Source organism: Acomys russatus, chromosome 10 (genome assembly GCF_903995435.1).
Source record: "Acomys russatus chromosome 10, mAcoRus1.1, whole genome shotgun sequence".
NCBI classification, from domain to species: Eukaryota; Metazoa; Chordata; class Mammalia; order Rodentia; family Muridae; genus Acomys; species Acomys russatus.
Genome location: NC_067146.1, coordinates 51,898,983 through 51,925,403, shown reverse-complemented (window position 1 = coordinate 51,925,403; position 26,421 = coordinate 51,898,983). Strand labels below are relative to the sequence as shown.

Below are 26,421 nucleotides of genomic sequence, written 5' to 3'. Positions count from 1 at the left end.
AGCAAACAAAAAACAAAAACAACACCAACAGCAAAAATGCAGTTTTAGTCAGAGATACTGGGTACCAAACCTTGCTGACATTATCCCAGCATCTGTCTCAACATGATTTCTAGTCCCTGATGCGTTCATCCTCCCACGCAGTAGGCAAGCAGGAGCTCGATAGGCAGCAGCACACCTGTGTGTCCATGTGGGCCTGTCTGTGTAGGGCACGGCAGCTCCTCCCACTGTGTGTCAGGCCTGTAGAGCTTTTCCTGAGAAGGAAAAGGGAGAGGGAGAGATTCTTTAAAGAAGGGAAACTGTGTGTGTGTGTGTGTGTGTGTGTGTGTGTGTGTGTGTGTGTGTTTGAGTCTTTTGAAATCCTAGAGTTAGGCCCTGTATCTGCCACTAACTTTAGATTTTTTTATTTATCTATTCAGATTACATCTTAATTTTTATCCCTTTGCTTGTCTCCTCCCATTCCTCCCTCCCTACCTCTTTCACCTTATTCCCATCCCCTAGGTCTGTGACAGAAGGGGACCTCCACCCCTACCATATGGTCACAGCCTGTCAGGTCTCATCTTGGTAGCCTTCCTATTTTTCTGTGTGCCACCAAGCCTCCCCACCAAGGGGAAGTGGTCAAATATGGGGCGCCAGAGTTCATGTCAGTCAGTCCCCTCTCTCCACACAACTGTGGATAATGTCCTGTCCCTTGGCTAGATCTGAGTAGGGGTTCACTATTTACTGCATGTATTGTCCTTGGTTGGTGCAGTAGTTTGTGCAGACCCCTGGGTCCACATCTGCCCTTCATGATGTTCTTCCTGTAGGTTTCTAGGACCCTCTGGATCCTTCTATTTCCCTATTCTCCCATATTTCTCTCACCTAGAGTCCCAATAGGAGGTCCCCACATCTATCTCAATCTCCTGGTAAGTGAAGACTTTCAGGGGCCATCCCTGTTGGGCTAGTGTTCAATTATAAGTGAGTATATACCATGTGAGTCTTTCTGAGTCTGGGTTAACACACTCAATATGATCATTTCTAGTTCCATCCATTTGTCCACAAATTTCGGGATTTTCTTGTTTTTAATAGCTGAATAGTATTCCATAGTGTAAATGTACCATAGTTTCTTTATCCATTCTTCAACTGAGGGACATTTAGGTTGTTTCCAGGTTCTGGCTACTTTGAATAAGGCTGCTGTGAACATGGTTGAAAATATGTCCATGTTGGGTAGTGGAACATCTTCTGGGTATATTCCAAGGAGTGGTATAGCTGGGTCTTGAGGTAGCCCTATTCCCAGGATTATGAGATAGCTCCAGGTTGATTTCCAAAGTGGTTGTATAAGTTTACACTCCCACCAGCAATGAAGGAGTGTTCTCCTTTCTCTACATCCTCACCAGCATGTACTGTCACTTGAGTTTTTGATCTTGGCCATTCAGATGGATGTGAGATGGAATCTCAGGGTCCTTTTGATTTTCATTTTTCTGATGACTAAAGATGTTGAGCATTTATTTAAGTGCTTCTCAGCTATTCAATATTCCTTGTTGAGAATTCTCGGTTTAGTTCTGAGCCCCATATCTTGATTGAGTTGTTTGGTTTGGGGATGTTTAATTTCTTGAGCTCTTTATATATTTTGGATACTAGACCTTTGTCAGATGTAGGGTTGCTGAAGATCTTTTCCCAGTCTGTAGGCTGTCACTTTGTTCTATTGACAGTGTCTCCTGCCTTACAGAAGCTTCTCAGCTTTATGAGGTCCCATTTATTAATTGCTGACCTTAAGGCCTGGGTTGTTGGAGTTCTGTTCAGGAAGTTGTTTCCTGTGCCAATGAGTCCCAGGCTCTCCCCTACTTTTTCTTCTAACAGATTTGGTGTCTCTGGTTTTATGTTGAGGTCTTTAATCCACTTGGACTTGAGTTTTGTGCATGGTGATAAATATGGGTCTAATTGCATTTTTCTACATATAGACCAACACCATTTGTTGAAGATGCTATCCTTTTTCCACTGAATAGATTTGACTTCTTTGTCAAAAATCAAGTGTCCATATGTATGTGGATTTATTTCTGGGTCTTCGATTAGATTCCATTGATCCACCATCCTATTGCTATGTCAGTACCATGCTGTTTTAATTACTGTTGCTCTATAGTACAGCTTGAGATCAGGTATGGTGATTCCTCCGGAGGATCTTTATTGTACAGAATTGTTTCAGCTATTCTGGGTTTTTTGTTTTTCCATATGAAGTTGATAATTGATTTGTCAATGTCTTTAAAATATTGTGTAGGTATTTTGATAGGGATTGAATTGAATATGTAAATTGCTTTTGGTAACATGGCCATTTTTACTATGTTAATTCTCCCGATCCACGAACAAGGGAGATCTTTCCATCTTCTGATGTCATCTTCAATCTCCTTCTTCAGAGATTCGAAGTTTTTTTTTTAAACAAGTCTTTCACTTGCTTGGTTAGAGTTACTCCTAGATATTTTATGTTGCTTATGGCTATCATGAAGGGAGTAGTTTCCCTAATTTCTTCCTCTGCACGATTGTCATTTGTATATAGAAAGGCTACTGACTTTTTTGAGTTAATTTTGTATGCAGCCATTTTGCTGAAGGTGTTCATCAGCTGTAGGAGTTCTCTGGTGGAATTTTGGGGGGTCACTTACGTACACTATCATATAATCTGCAAATATGGATAATTTTACTTCCTCCTTTCCCATTTGGATCCCCTTGATGTCCTTTTGTTGTCTTATTGCTCTGGCTAGAACTTCAAGAACTGTATTGAAGAGATATGGAAAAAATAGGCAGCCTTGTCTGGTCCCTGATTTTAGAGGAATTTCCTTGAGTATCTCTATTTAATTTGATACTGGCTATTGGCTTGCTGTATATTGTTTAGATATGTGCCTTGACTCCCTGATCTCTTCAAAACGTTAAACATGAATGGGTGTTGGATTTTGACAAATGCTTTTCCTGCATCTAAGGAGTAACTTTAGATTTTTAACTTTGAATTTTTGTAATGAGATTGGGAAGTAAAATTTTATCTTTGCAGCTTGTAGTATATGAGTTCTTCAATAGAGCAGAAACATTTATAAATATTTTTGCTCAAATATTTAATAGGTGTGATGATATGGTAAATGCACATATTTTTGTAAAAATTAATGAGTCAACTGTTTTGTGATGCTAACACCAACTGTAAGCCTTTAGCAATGAACCAAATATTTCTAAGACTTTCAGAACTACTTAAAAAAGATCATTAATGTGCTGGGCATGGTGGTGTGTGCCTTTAATCCCAGCACTTGGGAGGCAGAGGCAGGCAGATCGTTGTAAGTTCGAGGCCAGCCTGCTCTACAAAGCGAGTCCAGGACAGTCAAAATAACATAGAGAAACCCTGTCTCGAAACAAAACAAACCAAAACAAATATCATTAATGCGTATGATCCATTTGCTGACTATTTGTAGTGGTTCTCAACCTTTGTAGATGCTGCAACCATTAAAACAGTTCCTCATGTTGTGGTGACCCCAGCCATAAAATGATTCTGTTGCTACTTCTTAGCTGTAATTTTGCTACTGTTCTGAACTGTAAGGTAAATGTCTGATATATAGGACCTGAAGGGGGTTGAAACCCACAGGTTGAGAACCACTGACTTAGAGGGTCAGTGATTAGAACAGAGCTGCCGCCGCCGCTGCTGCTGCTGCTGCTGCTGCTGTTGTTGCTGCTCCTGCTCCTGCTCCTCCCTCCTTCTCCTCCTTGGCTTTTCAAGACAAGGTTTCTCTGTGTAGCTGTCGATGTTTTGGAACTCATTCTATAAACCAGGCTATAAACTCAGAGATCCACCTGCCTCTGTTTCCTGAGTACTGGGATTAAAGGTGTGTGCCACCATGCCTGGCTTAGAGCTTCTGCTTAAAACAAAACAAAACAAAACAAAACAAAAAAACCACTAAGTGGGACTAGAAAGATGACTCAGCAGTTAAGATAACTGGCTGCTCCTACAGAATGTCTACTCCCAGCATCCACATTGCAGAGCATAACTGTCTATAACTCAGTAGATTTGATGTCTCCTCTGGCCTCTGTGGACACCAAGCACACATGTGGTACAGGTACATACATGGAGGCAAAACACTAATATACATAAAATAATCATTAAAATGAAGAGCTAAAAATATCATTAAAAAATTCTCTGACCACCTAGTCTAATTGACTCAATGACCTCCAGGGTCAGGTGGGCGGGGTGGTACATGGCTTTAGTCCCAGCACTTGGAGTCAGAAGCCTTTGGATCTCTATGAGTTTAAGGCCAGCCTGGTCTACACAGTAAGTTCCAGACTAGATAGAGCTGCGCAGTGAGATCTTACCTCAAAAAATTAATAAATGAACCAATCAATCAGTCAATCAATCAGTCCACTGCCCTCACAGAACTGAATCAAGTACAGTATGGCTGGGCTTTTTTTGATGGTTGCATTCTGTAACTGGAAAAGAAAAAAATTTAGCAGTACACATTTCTAATAAATGTAGGCTTTTTTTTTTTTTAAAGAATGTACTGCTTTTTTCACAGACTAATCCATTGTGTGTATTACCACATTTTCTTTACCAGTGTATCCAGTGGTAGACATGTCGGCCATTTCTATGTCTTGACTGCTCATGGTAGTGCTATAGTGAACTTGGAACTATTGATACCTGTTTGAAATGTTGATTTCTGTTCCTTTGCATACTTGCATGGCATTGCGTGATAGTGCTATTCTCATAGTTATATCCTGACCCCAGATACTCTAATTGTACACTAAAGTATTAATTAATTAATAGATTCTCATTGAGACAGTGTCTCCTATAGCCCAGGTTGGTTTTGAACTCACTATGTAGCTGAGAATAATCTTGAACTTTTGACACTCCTACTATCACTGCCCAAGTACTGGAATTACAGGTATGTGATGCCTTGCAAAGATGAAAGATACTGTTGGAAAAGAAAGATTATTAATAGATCTTTAGTATATTTGAGAAAGTTCTTTAATCCCAGCACTCAGGAGTCAGAGGCAGGTGGATTGCTGTGAGTTCAAGGCCAGCCTGATCTACAAAGTGATTCCAGGACAGCCAAGGCTACATAGAGAGACCCTGTCTCCAAAAACCAAGAGAGAGAGAGAGGGAGAGAGAGAGACAGACAGAGAGAGAGAGAGGAGAGAGAGAGTGGAGAGAGAGAGAGGAGAGAGAGAGAGAGAGAGAGTAAGTTCTATTTTATAGTATGTTATACATAGTCTGGTAGAAATTCACTGAGACAATTAAAACTTTGCAAGTTCTTCCTTTACTCTGCCTTGGCTCCCATGAGGGTTCATTCTTTTCCACTTTCCTTGGGCAGAGCTGGAAGGGGAAGGCATGGCACAGTGCATGTCTGAATCGTGGGTTGGCCTCTGGATGCTAGGATGACATGCTCCTTGGCCTCTGGATGCTAGGATGACATGCTTCCTGAAGTAGTTTGCTGTATACATTGAATAATGAATAGTATATGATAATTCTTAGGGGGAAAAGTCAGATCTTCTATATTTAGGTGATAAACAGCAACTGATCACCTAGAAGGTATTGATATGGTATTTTATCAGGAAAACAATGTTTTGCAAATGATAGACTGACGATGCTTCTAGTAACTGCCTGCCTTCAGGAAGTGCATTCTCAGATGCTTCTTAACCACGTCCTAGATGTCTGCATGGTCTTTGAAGTACTTGGCCACCATCTCCTCAAATGGATCATCAAGTCCAACTATCAAGGCCTCCCAGTACGTTGTGTGAAAAGCATCATTCGACAGGTGAGACTTCAGACCTACAGAAATGCACCTGCCTTTGTCTCCTAATCATACTCAGTCCTCAGAGTCCTTAAATAGGAAAAGGATTTTGGGCTGGTGAGAAACAAGGTGGGGTCTCTTGCCTCCAAGCCTGATGACCTGAGTTCAATCCCCAGGTCTTTCATAATGGAAGAAGAGACTTCTGCAGGTTGTCCTCTAACCTCTACATACATGCCTTGGTACATACTACCATCCTATGTGTGCCTGTGCATGCACGTCTTTGTGCCTCTGTCTCTCTCAGTGTATGAATATCATAAGAGAAAACATAATGACTCAGACATATTTGTGAATTGAGAGATTGTGGCTTGAGAAAGGACCTTCCTTACAAGTGTAGAAAGTCTGTGCTTATGCACTTACATATGGGTAGGCTTTTAACCCCATTTTATAAAAATGTGTAGATTTTAAACTTGTAGTGAACGCATCCTATCTTGTGTGTAGGCACCTTTGTTTGGCTGCCTGTGTGTCTACTTCCTCACATTGTCCTCCTGTGCCACACATTGGCAGTGCCTTTTGTCATATTAGAGATGTTACTTAAGTAAGGAGTTGGGAGAAATGGCACGGGCAGCTCACAACCATCATTTGGCTCCAATTTCAGAGGATCCAACACCTCTTTTGACCTTCGTGGTCAGAATGCACATGGTAGACACACACTGTGGCACATACACATGCACATAAGATAAATATTTTTCAAAAGAGGCATCTAGAGGCTGGGGGTGGTGGCACATGCCTTTAATTCCAGCACTCCAGAGCCAGAGACAGGTGGATCACTTTGAGTTTGAGACAAGCCTGGTCTACAAAGTGAGTCCAGAACAGCCAGGGCTATACAGAGAAACCTTGTCTCAATTTTGCCCCCCCCCCCTCAAAAAAAAGAGGGGTCTGGAAAGGGAAAGAAACAGCCATTTGCTCTGTCTTATCTTAAGTGGAATTAGGCTAGAGGCATATGCTTACCAACTTTAAGGTTTGTAACTTTTATGTAATATATCTGTTCCCCTTTAGCGATGTGCTGTTAGCACCATCTTTACTTATTTGAACAAGCAAACAACACTGTGCCTTTAATGTAGAAAAGGCACATGACAGTGGTGAAACTAATTTTAACTGATACTGCTTCCTCTGCAGTCACATTTCATGGTTGTAACTTTGAGTGGCAAATCTAAAGGTTTTAAAAGTAGTCTTGTTGAAACTGGTGACGAATCGTGTACTCATCTAGGGTAAGTCATAAACAATTAGAGGCTCAGCATATGTAGTTTGTGCCCAGTAGTAATGGCACATGCTTGGAGCCTGGCCTACAGATTGAGTTCCAGGACAGTCAAGGCTATACAGAGAGACTCTGTTTTGAAAACCAAACTAAGCCAAACCAAAAAATACTAATTTGTTTCATTTTGTACAGTTGGCGTAGGCATCTATGGTGTGTGCTTGTGTGTATGTAGTGCAGCTGAGGCCAGATATTGGGCCTCTGTTGATTGAGCTCCACTATTTATTTTATTTTATTTTATTTGCAGTTTCCTATACTTACATAATAAATTTTAGTCATTTTTCACCTCCTGTTTTCTCTTTCTGTTGAGACCCTTCTATTTTTATGTCTTCTTTTGAAGGTTTGACCTTTCCCCCACCCCCTGGGACAGGGTCTTAGTATGTAGCCTCCCCTAGCCTGGAATTCAAAGATCTTCATGCCTCTGCCTTCTGAGTTCTGAGATTAAAGCGTGTGCCACCACTCCTGCCTGGCCTCACCTTAGTTTGTGAGACAAGTTCATTCTTTCATTAACCCTGGAGCTCAGTGATTGAGCTAGAGAAGCTGCCAGCAAGCTCCTGGCTGCCCCTGTCCCCGTAGCTGTGGCCTTCGGATCACAGGCATGCATCACCTTGCCCAGCTGGGATTTGAACTCAGATCCTCATACTTTTACTGCAAGTACTTTACCCACTGAGCTGTTGTCACAGCCCCAATTTGCATATTTTAAGGGTAAATAACTTTAGAAATGACGGCCTCCATTCAGTTCATGAGGTTTTGTCATTCCCTAGACTCCCGTGCTTTCAAAGATGTCTCCTGCAGCTTTAGGTGATTCACAGCACCGCCGCCGTTCAGACTTAGCTATGTAGGAAAGTGACTTTGCTGGTTAAACCATTGATGCTTACATTCTATTCTACACTAGGAAAATAAAAGGGAATTCAGATTAAAGGGGAAATTCTGAGAGCTTTTTTAAAAGTTATTTATATTATGTATACAGTGCTCTGCTTGCATGTACACCTGCAGGTCAGAAGAGGGCATCAGATCACATTGTAGATGGTTGTGAGCCACCATATGGAGCTGGGAATTGAACTCAGGACCTCTGGAAGAGCAGTCAGTGCTCTTAACTGCTGAGCCATCTCTCCAGCCCCAAAATTCTGAGAGTTTAGTGGAACTTTTGTGTGTAAATGCATTGTATAAATTGTTGATTTCAAGACTCTGTCTCAATGAATTCTTTATAGACACTGAGACAGAGCTCAAGTAGTGGTGGCAACTGTGATGGCAGAGGTAGTGTTGTTTCTGTTTGTTTTGCTTGTTGTTGCGTTTGTTTGCTTGCTTGCTTGAGTTTTTTAGATACAATCTTAAGTCACCATTTTACAAACAGAAATGTGTGAATAATAATGGTGCTGTCCTCATTAGATTTTGGCCTAGGTATAGTTCTGAATGCTTGGCGTACATTAATCCTCTAAAACCTTATAACAACTCCATAAAATAGATATTCCTTCTTTTCATGATTTCATGGAATTAGAAACAGGAATATAGAGCCTAAGTAATTCTCTCTAAGTCAGGAAGTAAATAAAAAATAGTGAATGGTGCTAGAGAGATGGCTCAGTGACTACGAGTTTCATGATACTCTTCCAGAGGACCCTAGTTCACTTCCCAGCACCACACTGTGGTGGCAGCTCATGGCTGCCTGTAACACCAGCTCCAGAGTTTCCCATGCCCGCTTTTGACCTCCACACGTAATGAAATACACTCAGTATCATCATCATCATCATCAAGAAGTGAAGCCTAAATAATTTAGCTTTACAGCTCAAGATTTACTTGTTTTGCTAAGTGATTAAATGGTGTGTTGGAAAGCATGCTCAGCTAATGTCCAATACTGCTCTTCTGTATTTAAACTCTTCTTCTCATGTTTCCCCTCACAGACAAAACTTAATGTCCTTCAGATACCTAGAGCCTCTCTCAGCTGGTTTGTTCAATATTTAAAGATGTCCCAAGCAACATAAATACATGCCAATTTAATGATACTTTCGCTTATCCTTTATTTGTTTTACTTTATAAGTAGTTTAGAGAAAGTTCTTGACAATGATGCTGTTGATCCTAAGTACCCTTTGCCATTTTTTTATATCTTGACCTTTGATTTTTTCTTTTTCCCTAACTACTTGAAATTTTATCCATTGTTTTCTACCAGAGTGTTGAAGGCTTATATACCCAGCGTCCTCTGTGACAAAGGCCTCCCACACTATTGTAGTTGGCAAGGCTGTTCCTTTCCTTTGGGTGAAGCCTGCAGCCCACATTTGGTCCTTACATTGGTCACAAGGTTTTTAGTTCAGGCCAAGTCACCTCAGTTCCAGCATAGCTGATGGTTGTTTTTTCAGGAGGAGGTCTCTCTGTACAAAGTAGTGTGACTAACTGCACCCCTACCTTAGCTCCCAAGGGTCTTTGAACCTGTGTGAGGCTCTCTCACACTCTCATTTGTCTCCTAGAGAGCAGAATTCCTCTCACCTAGATTTGTTACCTACGTTAGGTAATTGCTATTCAATATCTCTGTTTTACTTATTTACAAATTTTGAGTCATTTGTAATTTGTGGCTCTACCATGGACTTAAAATGAGGGACCGTCAGTAGCGCATCCGTTATGGTAGGTCCTAGTGATTGACCAAGTCGTGAGGTGCTTTACCACTGGGTACACAGCCAATACATTGAACAGTAACTATTTTTAATGTCAAACAGAAGTTTCCTTTTAGTGTACTTTTATTTTGTTCCTTTTGTTGGTTACTAACAACTTGTCGGTAGCTTGCCAGATTGACTTACTGTGCCTGCAATTCACTTGGGAATTTTTGGGAACAGTTTCCATTACCCTGCTCCTGCCGTGGTTTGGGTCAGCTCTGTGAGTACCGTGTGCACCCTGACGAAGGGACTTGCTCATTGTTGTGTATTAGACGGCTCAGATCACGCGCAGCCTGGGGCTAATGCTTGGCTAAAACCACATAAAACAGCTTCCATGTCATTTTAATGCCTCTTTCATACCGGGTGAAGAATGAATCCTCCCTGCTTAGATTTTTGCCTCTTTTCACTTTGTAATACTGTCTAACTGTCTTTGAGAATTATTTAGCCGAATATTCATGATAGAGGCAGACATTGGTTTTGTAGGCCATTTCCCAGTTTGTACTCTAAAAAATAAGGTTTATTCTTATTTGTTTTACTTTGACTTGTTCTGTTTTATGTGTATGTGCATACAGTGCCCATGGGCCACACAAAAGAGCACTAGATCCCCTGGAGCTGGACTTGCCTAGGTGACTGTGAGCCTGCTGTGCTTTGTACTGAGCCTGGCCCAATCGAGCACCACAAGTGTTCTTACCTACTGAGCTGGGTCTGCAGCCCAGCCTTGTGCCTCTCACCTCTGCAAGCAAGAACTCTGGAGGATGCTGTTAATAGTTGAGATTGTGGAGACATTTTAAAAACATTTTTATTTAGGAAATTATTTTAAGGAGTCCTCTTCAGTGGGAATAATTCCAAAAAACACTGGCTTTGCCTTTATGTTAACTGGCTCCATATGAGCTTTGCTGTGTTCTAAATATTTTTATTCAGTAATTTTTTTAAAAGTGGGGTTTCATGCAGCTCATGTTAGCCATGCTACTGTAGAAACGCATAACCACACCCAGCTTTTTTTCTTTAGTATTGTAGTATTGTATAGAAAGTAAGGGTATTTTAAACTTAATTTAAATCATCCCTTTTCAACAGCATTGAAAATAAACATAAGGTAGGAGGTTTACTTGAGCTTACAAATTCAAGACTAGCCTTGGCAACACAGTGAGGCCCTGACTCAAAAACAAGCAAGAAACAAAACTTGAAAAACAGCCAAACCCAACAATAATGAAATACGGCTTCATGCCCAATAGAGTAGAGAAAAATAAAAAAAGATGATAGTTTTGGGTGAGCATGAAGGAAATTTAGAGCTATCATACATACCTTTGATAGTCTACATTGGTTCAACAACTGTGGTAAACAATATGGCATTTCATTAGAAGGCTAACTGAAGTTCCCATAGAGCCAAACATTCCCCGCAAGGTTATAACCATGAAAACCTAAAAGATAATAGTCACATAAAAACTGGCACCTGAATGTGTATAGAAATACTCCTTTCAGTAGCTAAGAAGCAGAAGCAGTTGAGATTCCCATTGAGTGAATGAATAAAGAAAATGGCATTTGGAGGCTGGAGAGATGGCTTAGTAGTTAAGAGTAGTTGTTTCTCAGCACCTACAAGGTGTTTTATGACCATTCTCAATGCCAGTTCCAGGTGCTCCCATACTTCCTGAGGGTGCCAGGCATATATGTGGTGCCACATTCTTACAAGCAGGCAAAACACTTACTTACATAAAATAAAAATGAACGAGCCTTTAAAAGGCGCTGTGTGTCTACACAGAGGAATATTGTTCAGCAATGAAAGTAAGTAAATAACTGATGCTACCCAACCTGAGCCTCACTTATTATGCCAGTTACAAACGAGCATTTTGGGGGCTGGAGAGATGGCTCAGAGGCTAAGTGACACTGGGTCTACTGGGACTGGAGTTATAGACAACTGTAAGTCGCATGCATTGCTAGAAACTAAACCCAAGTCCTCTGCAACAGCTCCTAACCACTGAGCCATTTCTCCAGCCCTGGACTTATTTTGTATACAACTCTTCTTAAAGACATATGGAGAGATTCAGTTGAGTTTAGAGCATAACTGAGTTCTAAAGTGATGCACATTGGTTGGCTGTGAGGAGATTCTTTTTTTTTTTTTTTGAAGTAAATATTCATCTGTGTCTATAAAATTGTATTCCACTTTATATATGGAAATGTATGGAAAAATTACCTACTTTGTGTATAAATAAGTTACATAATAAAAGTACTAATCGGCTTCCTTTGCTTTGCTATGGTCAGGTCCTTCAAGGGTTAGACTACCTGCACAGTAAGTGCAAGATAATTCACACCGACATAAAGCCGGAGAACATCTTGATGTGTGTGGACGATGCATACGTGCGAAGAATGGCAGCTGAGGCCACAGAGTGGCAGAAAGCAGGTGCTCCTCCTCCTTCTGGGTCTGCAGGTGAGGGAGCTGAGTCTGCCTCAGTCGGCTTCGGGGTGTGAGCTTTTAAAGCTGTGCATTGGAGGAGGCTGAGTTTGGTGTGCACATGCGTATTAGGACCGTCTTCAAAGAGTGTGGATATTGAAAATGACTTTGGTTAAGATGTTCCAGTTAATTTTTTCTTACTATATATATATTACCTTACCTTTGCCCTCTACCAAAGGCCATCTGAATTCCTAGCTGTTGCTTCATCTACATAGAAGCGTGCTCTTGTGTTGTCCAAGTCCCTGTGGAGAACCCATAGCAGGTTTCTTGTGGCCTACCTGCCATCACCTGAGTTTTTTCCTGATTTAGGTTTCATGAAAGTATTTTCTTTTCTTAAGTTAATATAGCTGCATGCATCTCAGTTTACCTGGTACACTTGATATTAGCTGTGAAGGATGCAGAGGGGGGAGGTGGGGCAGGGAATCAGGTGACGTGAGCGTTGGCAAGTTGCTCTTCTGAATTTCAGAGAATCCATTGGTGGCAGTGAAGTGCTGGCTTTGCCTTCACTCTGATCACATTGCCTCTGCCTGGTACATTGCTCAGCAAATGTGCAGCCCAAAGGGCTAACAGTCTTGTGACTGACAGGGGCTCCAGCAAGATGTGACATCACTACATCTCAAGTGCCATCATGACGTTGTTATGATGGAGCTTCTGACTTCTAAGGCATTGCTGCAATGTGCTGTCCTGTGGGATTTAGTTTTCTTGCATGGTGCTTTCCAAGTAGTTTCAAACCCAGCTACACATCTTCTCATCTGAAGTGTCCACTGCCTTGTTTGTAAAACACATTTGCTTCTGACTGAGGGTAAACGCTTCCATTCTTCTCTGTCCTCTGTGTTCTCAGTTTGTCAGGCTTTGAGGGGGCTGTTTGCAAGAGAAGTGCCTCAGTGGACAAGGAAGCACCCATAAGAGTCAGTCATCTGTTTGAGTTGCACAAACTGTTTCTATCCTTAGAAACCTCTGAGGTTTAAGGTTTTTGAAGTTGGGGAGTTATTAAAACTTAGTATTTATTTTTGCAAATCAAGTTACCCAGAGGTCCCTGCTTTCCTCTGAATACGCGTTTGTTTTATTTTTGTGTTTCAGTGAGTACGGCTCCGCAGCAAAGACCTGTAAGTATTGTCACACGTGTCTAGCACGGCAAGGGCTGTACTGTGAGCTTCACAAACCATGTAGCAAATGTTCTAGTCTTTATCAATTTAGAAGTGGACGTGTTTATAAATGTTCTTTGTCCTCAAAAATTGCATGACTTCCTGCCATGGATGGGACTAGCCCAAGCCACTGCAAGGCCAGTCTCCTCCTGTGTTCTCCTGGCTCTGTTGGCCAAGTTTAGTGAATTGCAAGGTTTTACATCAAATTTAAAATCATTCTAGAACCTTTTTAAAATTACTTCTGCTTGACCTCCAAGTATCCTGTTTTGCTGAAACCTGTTTTATTTTTATTTATTTATTTTTATGGCTAGCAGTTTAAATGAGCACAAGTGTTATCTGTCCTGTGACTAGTTCACTTGGAAGAGAAATTCCAAGTCTGACAAATTGTTGCCGGGAAGTCCCAATCGCTTCATAGTTATCCCCTGAATTTCAGGGTTTGGGCTTATGGGTCTATGAAACTTTGAAGGCTGTAGCTTGAGGCAGGAGAAACTGTGGCTCTTCTTGTTTTGTCCTTTTATATCACATGCTTATTTCTCAAAGTTCATGGTACATTGGCTGTTGTGTGCAGCTCGGTATAAGCCGAATTCAGACATAGTGCTGCTGGCCACCTGTCTGGCAGGTGTTTGTTTCTGTTGTTAAGGAGTAGAAATGGTCTCCACAGTGGCAGCAGCAAGGAAAGCTTGCAAGACAGGATTCTTGGTCGAAGCCAGAGGGGAAGGCTAATAGTATGAACACAGCTATGCCCTAAGGCAGACCGTCTGGCTAGGTCTGTGACTGTAACTGAGTACGTCATGAAACAGCGAGTTGGACTTAACCATGTTAGACTCCTGAACAGTGTTAAAAAGAAGCACCTGACCTATGGCACTTTCTTACCATGTTGTAGATAGGAAAAATATCTAAAAACAAAAAGAAAAAGCTGAAAAAGAAACAGAAGAGACAGGCTGAGTTGCTGGAGAAACGCCTGCAGGAGATTGAGGAACTGGAGCGAGAAGCTGAAAGGAAAATCATAGAAGAAAACACCACGCCTGATGTACCTTCCAATGAGCAAGATGGTGACTACCACCCGGAGGTGAAACTAAAAGCAGTGGAGTTGGAGGAGGCAGCTGAGGAAGAGGCAGCCAAGGATAATGGTTAGTATAACATGGGGCAGGGGCCGGCTGGTGGATGCCAGGAGCTGCACACAGGGACCAGCCACGGGACCACACAGGTTGGCGCTGTGCTGCTGCTTTTGATGTTGAGGACTGACTCTAATCCTTGTTGGAGATTCTGGGAACCCACTTCTACTCCATTCTGAAATGTTTGCTAAGCCTATGTTAACATTTCAAAAGGGAGGAAGGACTTCTGAGAAGCAGCTTGTGTTTTTCGTGTTAATGATGACCCTTCCTTTTATTTTGTGATTAACCTTTGCCTAACTTTAGTGCAGCGCAGATCTTGTTCTAAAACTGCAGAGGAAAGGGTAACTGCTGGAGAAACAGATCGTAGTCTTGCATAGGAGCCATGTTCAGTTCCTGGCACCCCATGTCATAGGCCAGCTCTCAGGAGACCAGATGCCTCTGCTTCCAAGGCCATGAGCGTGTTCACATACATACACACTATTTAAAATGAAAATCCTAAAGATCAGATACAATAAAACTCTTTGAAAAAAGAAAAAAGAAGAGGTTGGAATGAAAGTCTAATTTTACTTGTGATTTTCCCCCCGCAGGTACTAACTTGCCCTTGAATATAGAAGGGTAATTATTTTGAGTAAGCAGAAACAAGATTTAGAAAGTGCCACTTTGTTTTTAAAACCAAGAGACATTAAAAGTGTCTCTTAGCCAGGTGGTGGTGGTGCACGCCTTCAATCCCAGCACTCAGGAGACAGAGGCAGGCAGATCTCTGAGTTTGAGGCCAGCCTGGTCTACAGGGTGAATTCCAGGATAGCCAGAGCTATACAGAGAAATCCTGTTTCAAAAATCAGAAAGTAGAAAAATATAAAGTATCTCTTGTTGTAGGGCCTAACTCATCCTCCTGTGCAAGAGAGAGTCATGACTTAACCCCATCTTCTTTAAGGTGATGATGCTGAAGACCAGGAAGAGAAAGAAGATGCTGAGAAGGAAAATGCAGAGAAGGATGAAGATGATGTTGAACAGGATCTTGCAAACATAGACCCTACGTGGATGGAGTCCCCTAAAGCCAATGGCCATATTGAAAATGGCCCATTTTTACTGGGGCAGCAGCTGGAGGATGAAGAGGATGATGAAGATGACTGTGCAAACCCAGAGGAGTATGCCCTGGATGAGCCGAACGCAGAGAGTGACTGCACCTACAGCAGCTCCTGTGAACAATTCAATGGGGAGCTGCCAAATGGACAGCATAAGAGTCCAGAGTTTTCCACACCGTTGTTTCCTGGGCCCTTAGAACCTGTGGCCTGTGGCTCTGTGCTATCAGAGGGGTCACCACTCACTGAGCCAGAGGAAAGCAGTCCGACCCATGACAGAAGCAGGACGGTTTCAGCCTCCAGCACTGGAGATTTGCCAAAAAGTGAGTGTGGTTTGTATCTCTTGTCTGCTTTCACTGGGTGGGTCACACCTGTCATACACACTGTGTAAGGATTGGCTGGAGGGGAAGAGCCATGGAAATATGCACTAGCCCTTATATTTTAATGCTCTGATAGTCAAGAGCAAATACAATGCTTTGGAAATGCGCCATGTGCGTCTAGGCTCTCTCTTAGTTTCTGAAGTCTGTTCCTGGACTGCTTTCCCTTTTTTTGCATTTATTCAGTGACGTCAGATACTTGAAATGCCTTCTACCTGTAACAGTCGCATAGCTTTGAATAGACAAGCCTCCTTCGCTGGCAGTGATGCCTGTCTGCTTTCACTACACCAAGAGACAGGAGCATTTTACTTGATTGTTGTCTTGCTTACAGAACCCTGCTTTGTTTTTGTTTTTGTCTGTTTTATATTTCGAGACATGATTTCTCTGTGTAGCCCTGGCTGTCCTAGAACTCACTCTATAGACCAAGATGGCCTCAGATTCAGGTCCACCTGCCTCTGCCTCCTGAGTTCTGGGATTAAAGGTGTGCACTACCACCGCCTGGTTATATAGCCCCACTTTTGACAAAGCATCATGACACATTATAGATTGGATCTTAGATTCTTGTATACCTGGGGCCCTATCTTCAAGCTCATCTTTTGGGAGTGAATGCCATGTGACTAATTGCAGAATCATTTAAGGACTGGAAGTTGCGTATCACAGTTGGTCTCCATTCTGCCCCTTAGAGGAAAAGTTCAGTAACCAGCCCCTCTACTACCAAGAATGTTTTACCATGTGGCAAGTAATTAAGTCAGTCCAGTAAATAGCCAAGAGATTTCTGTAGCCTCTTTGATTGCAACAGAATATCACCTTTGTTACTCACTGGCTGTAATGAATTGTCCTAGCTTTTGTTTTACTTAGTTGGCAGGGCATGGTTTATACCTCACTCTTGGTCTGGCCAGAACAAACAAGTACAGGTTCATTTCTGGACAAAGGCAGTAGTGTCTCCTAACAGGAACACTTGTTAATTGTTGTGCCACATTGGCTCAGCAGACTCTTGCTGGGAACTCATGGGGCTTAGTTTCTTATTTTATTCCTACTGCCATATTATTATTCATTGCTGGGGAGCCAGGATAGGTGGATGTAAGAAAGAGCCTGAAAGGAAAAAAAATATATTTTTTCATTTTTAAACGTTCATTTTATGCACATCGGTGTTTTGCCTGCATATATCTCTAAGTGAGGTTGTCAGATCCCCTGGAATTGGCGTTACAGATGTGAGCTGCCATGTGGGTGCTGGGAATTGAACCCTAGGTCCTCTGGAAGCGCTACCCATGCTCTTAACTGCTGAGCCATCTCTCCAGCCCCAAGAAAAACAAATTCTTAAAAAAAGAGAGAATTTATAATTGTAGTGAGTGAGTGAGGAAGTGTCCTAACTTAGGCAAAATCTAAAATTGTACTGCAGGAAGATTATGTAACTCAAACCTCATGGTTTTCCTGTCAGGCCTACTTGAGCACTGTGAGCGCAGCAGTTCACCAGCTGCTTTGTCTTAGAGGAATGAGGGGTAACTTGGGCTTGGCCCTATGCTCTCCCACAGCAGTGCTAGTATGGCCTTCTTCCACTTGCAGTTTCAGCTTGCTCTGCTGTTCTGTGGGGCATTTGCCCGGTCTTACATGTCCTAAGTGTGGTCATTACTCGGATTTCTTGTCTTACCTTGTTCTTATACTGTATTTTCTCTGACTGATCTATGCCTGCCCACGATTTCTATTGGCTTCTGTTGCTTGGATGGCGCAGTCCCTGATTATATACTCAGTAACTACTGAGGCACAGCAGCATGTGAGTCCTGAGGAGATCTGGCCAGTGAGAGTGGCTCATCGTGTGAGCTGCTGTGGGTGAAGCAGCAGTGTGCAGGCCTACTCTTGATGGTGTGAACTGTAGGTGAAGCAGCAGTGTGCAGGCCTGCTCTTGATGGTGTGAGCTGTGGGTGAAGCAGCAGTGTGCAGGCCTACTCTTGATGATGTGAACTGTAGGTGAAGCAGCAGTGTGCAGGCCTACTCTTGATGCTGTGAGCTGTGGGTGAAGCAGCAGTGTGCAGGCCTACTCTTGATGATGTGAACTGTAGGTGAAGCAGCAGTGTGCAGGCCTACTCTTGATGATGTGAACTGTAGGTGAAGCAGCAGTGTGCAGGCCTACTCTTGATGGTGTGAACTGTAGGTGAAGCAGCAGTGTGCAGGCCTACTCTTGATGGTGGCATGTCTGTGCCGGCATTTTCCTAATTAGAGATTGATGTGAGATGGCTCCTCCCACTGTGGGTGGGGCCTCCCTGGGCAGGTGGTTCTGAGTGATACACTAAAGTAGGTTGAGCAAACCATGGGGAGCAAGACCATAAGTGGCACTCGCTCCTCTGTGGGCTCCTTCTTGGCCTCCTGCCCTGACTTCCCTCAGTTATGGTCTATGATGTGGAAGCATAAGCCAAGTAACGCTTTCCTCTTCCAAGTTGGTTCGTTCAGTGTTTATTACAGCAACAGAAAACAAACTAGGACACTGTTGCCAGCCTTTCTTAAAATAGGATCCTCCTTGCCCTGGCACTAAGGTACAGGTTATTGCTGGCCGTGTTTCAGAAGCGAGCTTGTTTCCATCTCTGTATTGTTTCTAGCTCCCATTCCCGACTTCTTCAAGCCAGTCTTCTGGGCTGCTGCTGGAGTTTTAAATCATGCTAATCAGATAAACTCCTTGTTTTTCACAGCTCCAGAGGGCTCAGCAGTCATCTTCCCAGTACATGTGCCTATGAGCAACACAACAGTAAGCTGAGGCACAGAGATGAATTGTTAGGGGACCTCTGTGTCCTGTCATAGCTATCTTGAAGGTTTAGCTCAGTAAATAGCTGTATATCCTCCACTCTCATTCAGAATGAAATGTAACACACATTTTACTGTGGTATATGTGAGGTATATAGATACCATAGATATTAGGATACTTCTAAACAGTTAAGCATTTATCATCTGAGAAATGAACTAAAGGTGTTTTTGTTACTCAGTCCATACTCAGCTCTCCTCCTTAGTTTGAAGCTTGCCTTTCATTGTCCCTGCTGCAGGGTATGATAGAACAGTGCTCCACCCTCCCACCCCGGGAAGCAAGCTTTGCTGTGAGCTTGTGTGGTCTTTGCCATAGAACAAGCCCTACACATAGAGAGCAGTAGACGATAGGCCAGGGCTGAGTGATGTTGTTTGAAGACCTTAGATGCCAGGTGAAAGGATGTAGACTCCAGGCGCTTTGATGGTCACTGGCCTGCTGAAGCAGCAAGTAGGCAGTCCTTGTCTCGTGGCAATTGAGTAAGGGCCCAGAGCAGAATGGAGCCCTTTGACTGCTGGGTCTCTATGGAGTCCTCACTGCTAATCCTCTCGGTCAGTCCTTGTTCAGGCTGCCACTGTGTGGACCTTGTGTCTTAGCTCTTAGTCCTTGGGCTCTTCTCTATCTAGGAGTACATACACATGCTTTTAAATGTATTTTGTATTGTCCTTGGTTAGTGCAATAGTTTGAGCAGACTCCCTTGGGCCCCGATCCACCCATCAAGATGTTCTTCTTGTAAGATGGCACTCAAAAAAAGAATAAGCAGGCTACCAAGATGAGACGTGATAGCCTATGACCATATAGTGGGGGAGGAGGTCCCCATCGGTCTTAGACCTAGGGGAGGGGAATAGGGTGAAAGCGGGAGGGAGGAAGGATCAGGATAATACAAGTGATGGGATAACAATTGAGTTGTAATCTGAATAAATTAATAAAATTAAAATTAAAAAAATACATCACCCTCCTTCCCACTGTTCTGGAATGATATACGAGCCTCTCTTTCTCCCAACATGGTAGCAGAGGCATCCATCCCTCCATCAGGAACAGCATGCTGATGCCCCGAACTACTCAAGGCAGTGTTTTTAGGTTTATAGATTGAGTGCTTGACTGTGGATAAGGGTCTTTGCAGTGCCCAGCTTCCCTCTTAGAATGTCTCAACATACTTTCCTTGAATGCCACCCTTCCAGAGAAGGTTTCTTGGGGCTGGCAAGATGGCTCAGTAGGTAAAGGCTCTTGCCTCCGATTCCCCAGAACACGCAGTTATTTGTGTGACCTCCCTACAAGTGCTGTGCTCCCTCCACAGTACAGAAATAAATGTGAAAGGGGAAAAGAAGATGTTCAATATCAGGTTCACAGCCATATCTATTCCTAGATTTGTTTTTCTTTGTGGCATATCTAGTTTTCCGACATGTTATATGAATTTCTTGTGTTGCCTTTTCTTTCTTTCTTTCTTTCTTTCTTTCTTTCTTTCTTTCTTTCTTTCTTTCTTTTCCCTGCCCCCTCCCCTTTCCGCTCTCTTTCTCTCTTTTTCGCTTTTCAAGATAGGGTTTCTCAGTGTGGTCCCAACTGTTCTAGAACTCGGAGATCCACCTGCGTCTTCGGAGTGCTTGGGTTGAGGGTGTGCACCACCACCACCCAGCTATTGCCTGTTTTTTCAACCAGTGTGTGACACGAGTTTTCTAATTTGTGTGTATCTTTTTACTGTGTCTGGCACCATAATGGCATATAAATGGAGCTTAGTGTTTGCCAAAGGAATGGATCAGGTAGTGCCGTTAGTAGTCCAGTTCTGCCCCCTTCCTGGGCCTTGTCTAGATAGAGAGAGTGCCTTTGCTTTAGGATGTTTTAAACACACGATGCATAGCACGAAGCACTGTCAGGTGTCTCATAATACATGATATTGTCACCTACCATCTTGCCAGACATAAGGGATCAGTTTTTGAGAAAGTGGTTTAACGTCCCAGTGCTTCCTAAAATAAAACATGTCACTTTTATTCATGCTTTAGTGGAGGCAGAGAAAAGGTACAAGCTCTTCATTTGAGAGAGGAGAGAGTGCCAGCAGGTCCTTGGTTGCTCTGACAGGTCACCAGGGTGTGACTTAACCTAAGAAGGCAGTCTGATTCCAGGCACACTTAGAATGATTTTTCATCATTTTGCATCAGGTGTGAGTGTGTTCGTGGTCAGGTAGGTCTTTTGGGGTATCGCAGTCACGTTGCTACCCTTTCCCAGACACTGGCACACTTTGAGAAAGGAAGTCAGAGACACAAGGAAAATTGTTCTTTTGAGGGGGGGTATTTTTTGTTGTTGTTGTTTTTGTTTTTCAAGACAGGATAGCCTTGGCTATCCTGGACTCGCTTTGTGGACCATGCTGGCCTTGAACTCATAGCGATCCTTCCTGCCTCTGCCTCCCGAGTGCTATGATTAAAGGTGTGAGCCATCACGCCTGGCTGAGCTTATACAATTAAATTATTGAAATCAATTGCCTGTGATTGAGTAGGACAGACTGCTAACTGGATAGTTATGCACAAATCTGGACCTGGAGGATAATAGCACATTATATTTAGTTTAGGGAAGGTCAGCAAGGATGTGAGGTGCAAACATGCGTAAGCCTGAGGTAGTTATCTCAAAGGTAGCTTTCCTCTGGTGGACTTGACTCACATGGCTTTTGGCAGTGTCTTTAAAAACAGGCAAAAGGAGAAAGTAGTAGACTGTAAGTTAACTCCTTCCCTGGTGTCCTTGAGACCTACCAGCCCAGCTGCCTACCCCGGAGTCTGGCACAGCATGTCTGTAGAGCTTCTTCAGGTGCCTGCTCCCTCATTGACCTACCCTCAAGCAAAGTCAAGTCTTGGCCATCCAGCCAGATACTGCTTTCTTGAGTGTGGGTGGGTGTGGTGTTCCTTTAGGGCGGGGTTGTTCCTCTTCATTCTTCTCTGAAAACAGTATCAAAGAGTTCGTCATTTGCTAGGCTCACAAGTCATTGGTGTTGAACTGAGATTTGGATCCAGTTTGGCAAACTGTCCTTGACAGTGGCAGTGGGAGGTGGTGGTGTGGGGTGTGGCTTGTCTAGTCGCACATCTGTTGGTCAGTGTGCTGTGGTCATATCCTGGAGCGCTGCTCTCATTCCCTTCTGCATTGCCTTCTCTTTTAGATGTTCTGCTGCTCTTGTTACCGTCATTTTCCGAGGCCCTGTGTTTCTTTTCCTTAGCTCCTACCAGGTCTTTGATAGGACCTTTTGTGAGTGACCGTCCTTAATACAGGGACATGGGCATAAGGCAAGTGGCAAGAGGAGAGCCTCTGTGTTGGTCTCGCCCAAGCTGATTCTTAAGCTGATGGAAAGCTGTGAGAGTTCAAACACTGACTGGCCAGAGTTGAGACTCTGGAACCTTCCCCTGGATTCCTCAGATGGTCCAGGTCCTATTGGGCCTCCTACAGTCTGTGCTGCTGTTAGCAAGTCTGGCCTTGCTTCCCACATGGGATGTACCAACATTCCACCCCCTCCAGCACTATAGCTCCTCACTTGAGTATACCTGAAAGAGGCTTAGTGCCCATAAGCAGCACCTTGGTGTGAATGAAAAGATTCCCAACTAGGCCACTGATGTTCTGCATTGAGCTGGCTTTTTGGTTTAGTCTGTAAATCCCATTCAATATGACGAAAAATGTAAGCATGTAAGGGCTCAGATTAAGTATGAAGGTGAACATGCTGATTTGCCATAACTGACTACTTACAGCATAGTTAGGGCTTAGCTGAAAACTTCTCAGAAGCTTAAAGCTCTGGGCTGGGCCTCCTGTAGCCATCCCTCAGGTCATCCTAAAATATCATCATCTGAGCTGGTGAGTAGCCTTAGAGCCTGTCTTTATGATCCACTTCAGCTTGGGAGAACACTGACTTCACATCTGCCGTGTTCAAAACTCAGCCGTAAAAGATTAGCCCCTGCTTATAATGTATGTGCTAACCAGTTGTCATCTCACCCTGATGTCTTTGAGTGCGCATCTGGGGAGGCTACAATAGGGTATGCTGCAAGTGCTGAGGTGTGTACCCACACTCACATGGCGTCAGGGCCACTGCACACTGCTGAGAAGTGGTGGGTTACCTGTGTTCTTGTCTTTGTGTGGCTTTAGTGTTTCACCAGTGAGTGTGATACAGCCCAGGATGGAATGATTCAACCTGCAGGATTCTAGGCCTATCTTATCATTCTCCTGGGGGGTGGGGGGGAGGAAGAGCATTGTGCTCACATATGCAAACCTCCTGTCCCCATTGCTAACTGTCTTCCTATTTGCTCATGGCAGCAAAAACCCGGGCAGCTGACCTGTTGGTGAACCCTCTGGATCCACGGAATGCAGATAAAATCAGAGTAAAAATTGCTGACTTGGGAAATGCTTGTTGGGTGGTAAGTGGTGTTTCTTTCTCCATTTTAATTGTGATTTTGTGTAAGAATATGCTTTTTTCCCCCTAATATTTATCACATGTATTCCTTTCCAGCATAAACATTTCACAGAGGATATCCAGACACGGCAGTATAGGTCCATAGAGGTTCTGATAGGAGCAGGCTACAGTACCCCTGCCGACATTTGGAGCACAGCATGCATGGTAAGAACAACCTCTGCCGGTGGCTTCTCCAGAAACTGGCTTCTTTCTAATGCCCTTGATGGTGGAGTCGTGCTAGAGATCCTCTGCTGTAAATGGGCGAGGAGATGGGGGTTGTGCCTGCGTGTTTTAAGCATTAGAAGACTTCTCCTCAGGTCTTGTGAGACATAGTCTCTTCGGGCTCTGTGTAGACCATTGCCCCAAGAATCAGAGTCGTTCGAGGAATAGCTTTAGTCTCTGTAAGCCTGTAGGTGTTTCAGGCCCCTTGTCACAGTATGGAGTAAAGGCATTTGCTTCCCAGCTGCATCACTGGCAGGTGGCTCTCTCTTCCCGTATAGCCAGACTATCTCGGACCTGCCAGAAGTATAAATAGAAACAGCAAGGCTTATTGATACCTTAAGCTTAGGTGTTGTAGCCGGGCAGACTCTCAGCCAGCTCATCTGACTTAACGCTACTGTTGTAGCCCATGACCTCCATGTGGCTAGTTCTTTACCTCTCTGCTCCTGTTCACATCCGTTCATCTCAGTGTCCCACTGGTCAATCTCCTGCATCTGAATCTTCTCCCAGAGCTCCTTTCTCAGCCCCGAAGTTCCATTTTCACCTTCCTGCCCAGCTACTGGCCGTCAGTTCTTTATTAAAACCAATCAGAGACACACTTTTACACAGTGCGCCCCAACATTCTCCTTCCTACCAAGAAGTTGTTTCTCCACTTGCCAGTACACAGTTGCTTCTGTGCAAATCAAATGCAGTGTTCCGGCTCATTTTCTGAAACAGCACTGAAGGCAGACGTCCTTGGTTTGTGTGTCTTTCTGTAGGAACCTAAGTGATGCCTTCCTGTTAGGGGAGTGGGCAGCAGGAACATCCCTTTTATTTGGGAATTCTAGGTTTAGGTTTTTCTAAACTAAACCCAGGCTCAAAACACGTCATAATGTACTGGTGCACATGTGTGTGCAGATACATGTACACATACATGTACATGGGTGTGGAGGACAAGTACCCCTCTCAGCTCCTCGTTAGGTTAGGCTGGCTGTCGAGCAAGCCCCAGGGCTTGTTTGTCTCTGCCTCTTCAGTGCTGCTTTTGTAAGCATGTGCTGCCATACCCAGCCTTCTTATATGAGTTCTGGAGGTCAAACTCAGGGGCTGCCATGGCAAGCACTTTACCAGCAGAACCATCTTTTAGCCCAACATTTTTTTATTTGTTTCATTTTTGAAGTGTAACCAAGCTAGTCTCCAAGCTCGGTGTTCTGAGAGCTGAAATTACAGGCGTAGCCACCACACTAGGCTTCTGAGCTTCTGTTTGTCATTTGCTCTAGAGTGCTAAGCATGAGCAGTCCCTCACTGTAACCCAGCCCCTTGGCACAGTCTTCTCAGTGGGCTCTTTGCTGTCCTTTGTGTCTGCAGTAGCTTTCCCTTCTTGGTATTACTTGGTTTCACTGTGGTTTCTAGGGATGGAGCCCAGAGTTCTATACCCACGAGATAGGGTCTCTTCAACTGAATTGCAGCCTTAAGTCTTTTATTAGCTTTTATAGAAACTTTCTTTGGATATCTAAATGAAAGGGCTCCTGTGCAAGGCCTAGTCAGTACTCTTTGGAGAGTGGGAAGGAGGGAGGGAGGAGCAGAATAAATATGATGGTTACCCATTGTTTAAAACTTAACTAACAATGAGTTTGAATCTTCTGCATTTTGTGTCCAGTAGTGCTAATGTTAGCATGTAAGCATTTTAACCATTTAAAAAATTATAGTATGTTTATGGGTGTCTTGCCTGCATGTATGTCTGTGTATCATTGTACATGCCTGGTGTCTGTGGAGATCAAAAGGGGTGTCTCATCCCCTGGGACTGGCGATCCCACTGAGCTGCCATGTTTATACTAGGAGCTAACCCTGATCTTCTGCAGGAGCAGCAGCTACTCTTACCTGCCAAGCCATCTCTCCAGTCCAATGTAAAAGCGTTGTGCTTGGCAGGTGTTGCTGGGTGACATGAGAAAGTGAGATGCTGCTTCTCTCTCACTCATCACCCGAGATGGTTGATGTGGCTGGATGTGAAATGCCTGCCTTCTCACACTCTCGTCCTGGTGATTGTAGAAAATAATTTTTCAATTATGAAAAACTTTTGCTTTTCAATGAGAACCAAAAATCCAGCTCTAGTGGCTGAAAGAAGCCAGAGTCTGTATGATAGTTACTTTGAATTTGAAGGATGCTGTAGGGTCAGTCTTTTTGCTTTGCAGTCTGAAGGTAGAGGGAAGTGAAAGCCAAAACCACAGGAGGCGGAGGCCAGGTCAGAAGGAAAGGAGGAGGGGGGCCGGGGAGAGAGTGTGGGTGTGGGTGTGTGTGTCCCACTTCAGGGTGGCGAGGCCAATTTCCATCTGTTCCCAGCAGTACCAAAGGCCATGTGCCAGGGCTGCTATGGACCAGGCTCTGAGAACCATTTGAACCCTGACATCTTAAGCTTTTAATTTTAGTAACATGAAGCAGAAAACTAGGACATCACAGGTGTGTGGATCATGGTGGCACTGCCGGCACACTCCTGCACCAGCTTGTCTGTCTTGCCTCCCTGTCCTCTGCCCTCTTTCCATGCTCTCAGTGTACTGTTGACGGTTGAATACATCACGAGACACATGTTGGCTCTGTCTCCTTTGCCTCCCCTTCCCAGGACTGCTTCTGGTGATTCCAGTGCTACCACGGTTTCTGTCAGGAAGTGGCTATGAGATAGGTGTTTTTCAAGGGAGCCAGCTTTTGTTCCATGCCTGCAAGGTTGTAACTGAGGTCACTTGCTTTACCTTGAGAATAAGGCAGAGACGAATAAGTGTTTGCCCACCTTTTCCCCCCTGAAGTTTGAACTTGCCCTCATAATGTCCAGCATTGAAAAGGCCATGGATTGTTACTGCAGAGCTCATAGCCCTTCCCGTGTTACAAATGCTATAACTCTCACAGAGTCTGCCCTGGAAACAAGAGTGTCTGGTGGTGATAGGACCCCAGCTGCTGTTGGAGAAGTGCAACCAAGTGAGGGAGGACAGCGGGATTTGCCGTTGGTGGCTGTGGATCTCTTCTCGGTGTAAATGTGTAGTGCATATTCACATGAGGTCTGTGTGCTGAGAAGTTGCCTCTTTGGACACAGGTGTCCTTGTGCAGATGGGTGAGCTCTTAGACCACAGTGTGTCCTGATCGTGATTGGAATAAAACACTAAAACAAAATTCCGACAAGCTTTATT

The 26,421-nt window shown here is 43.7% G+C and overlaps 1 protein-coding gene across 7 annotated transcripts in view; it reads left to right on the top strand.

Moving 5' to 3' along the window:
* The window catches only part of Srpk2 (SRSF protein kinase 2), a 185,823-nt gene that overhangs the window by 146,212 nt on the left and 13,190 nt on the right, over positions 1 to 26,421 (top strand). For all 7 annotated transcript variants that reach the window (XM_051152132.1, XM_051152129.1, XM_051152130.1 and 4 more), the window contains 7 exons: positions 5,647 to 5,753; positions 11,940 to 12,105; positions 13,210 to 13,235; positions 14,158 to 14,406; positions 15,329 to 15,794; positions 22,915 to 23,015; positions 23,108 to 23,215. In XM_051152132.1, coding sequence (XP_051008089.1) covers positions 5,647 to 5,753; positions 11,940 to 12,105; positions 13,210 to 13,235; positions 14,158 to 14,406; positions 15,329 to 15,794; positions 22,915 to 23,015; positions 23,108 to 23,215 — 1,223 coding nt within the window. The remainder of the gene's footprint in view (positions 1 to 5,646; positions 5,754 to 11,939; positions 12,106 to 13,209; positions 13,236 to 14,157; positions 14,407 to 15,328; positions 15,795 to 22,914; positions 23,016 to 23,107; positions 23,216 to 26,421) is intronic.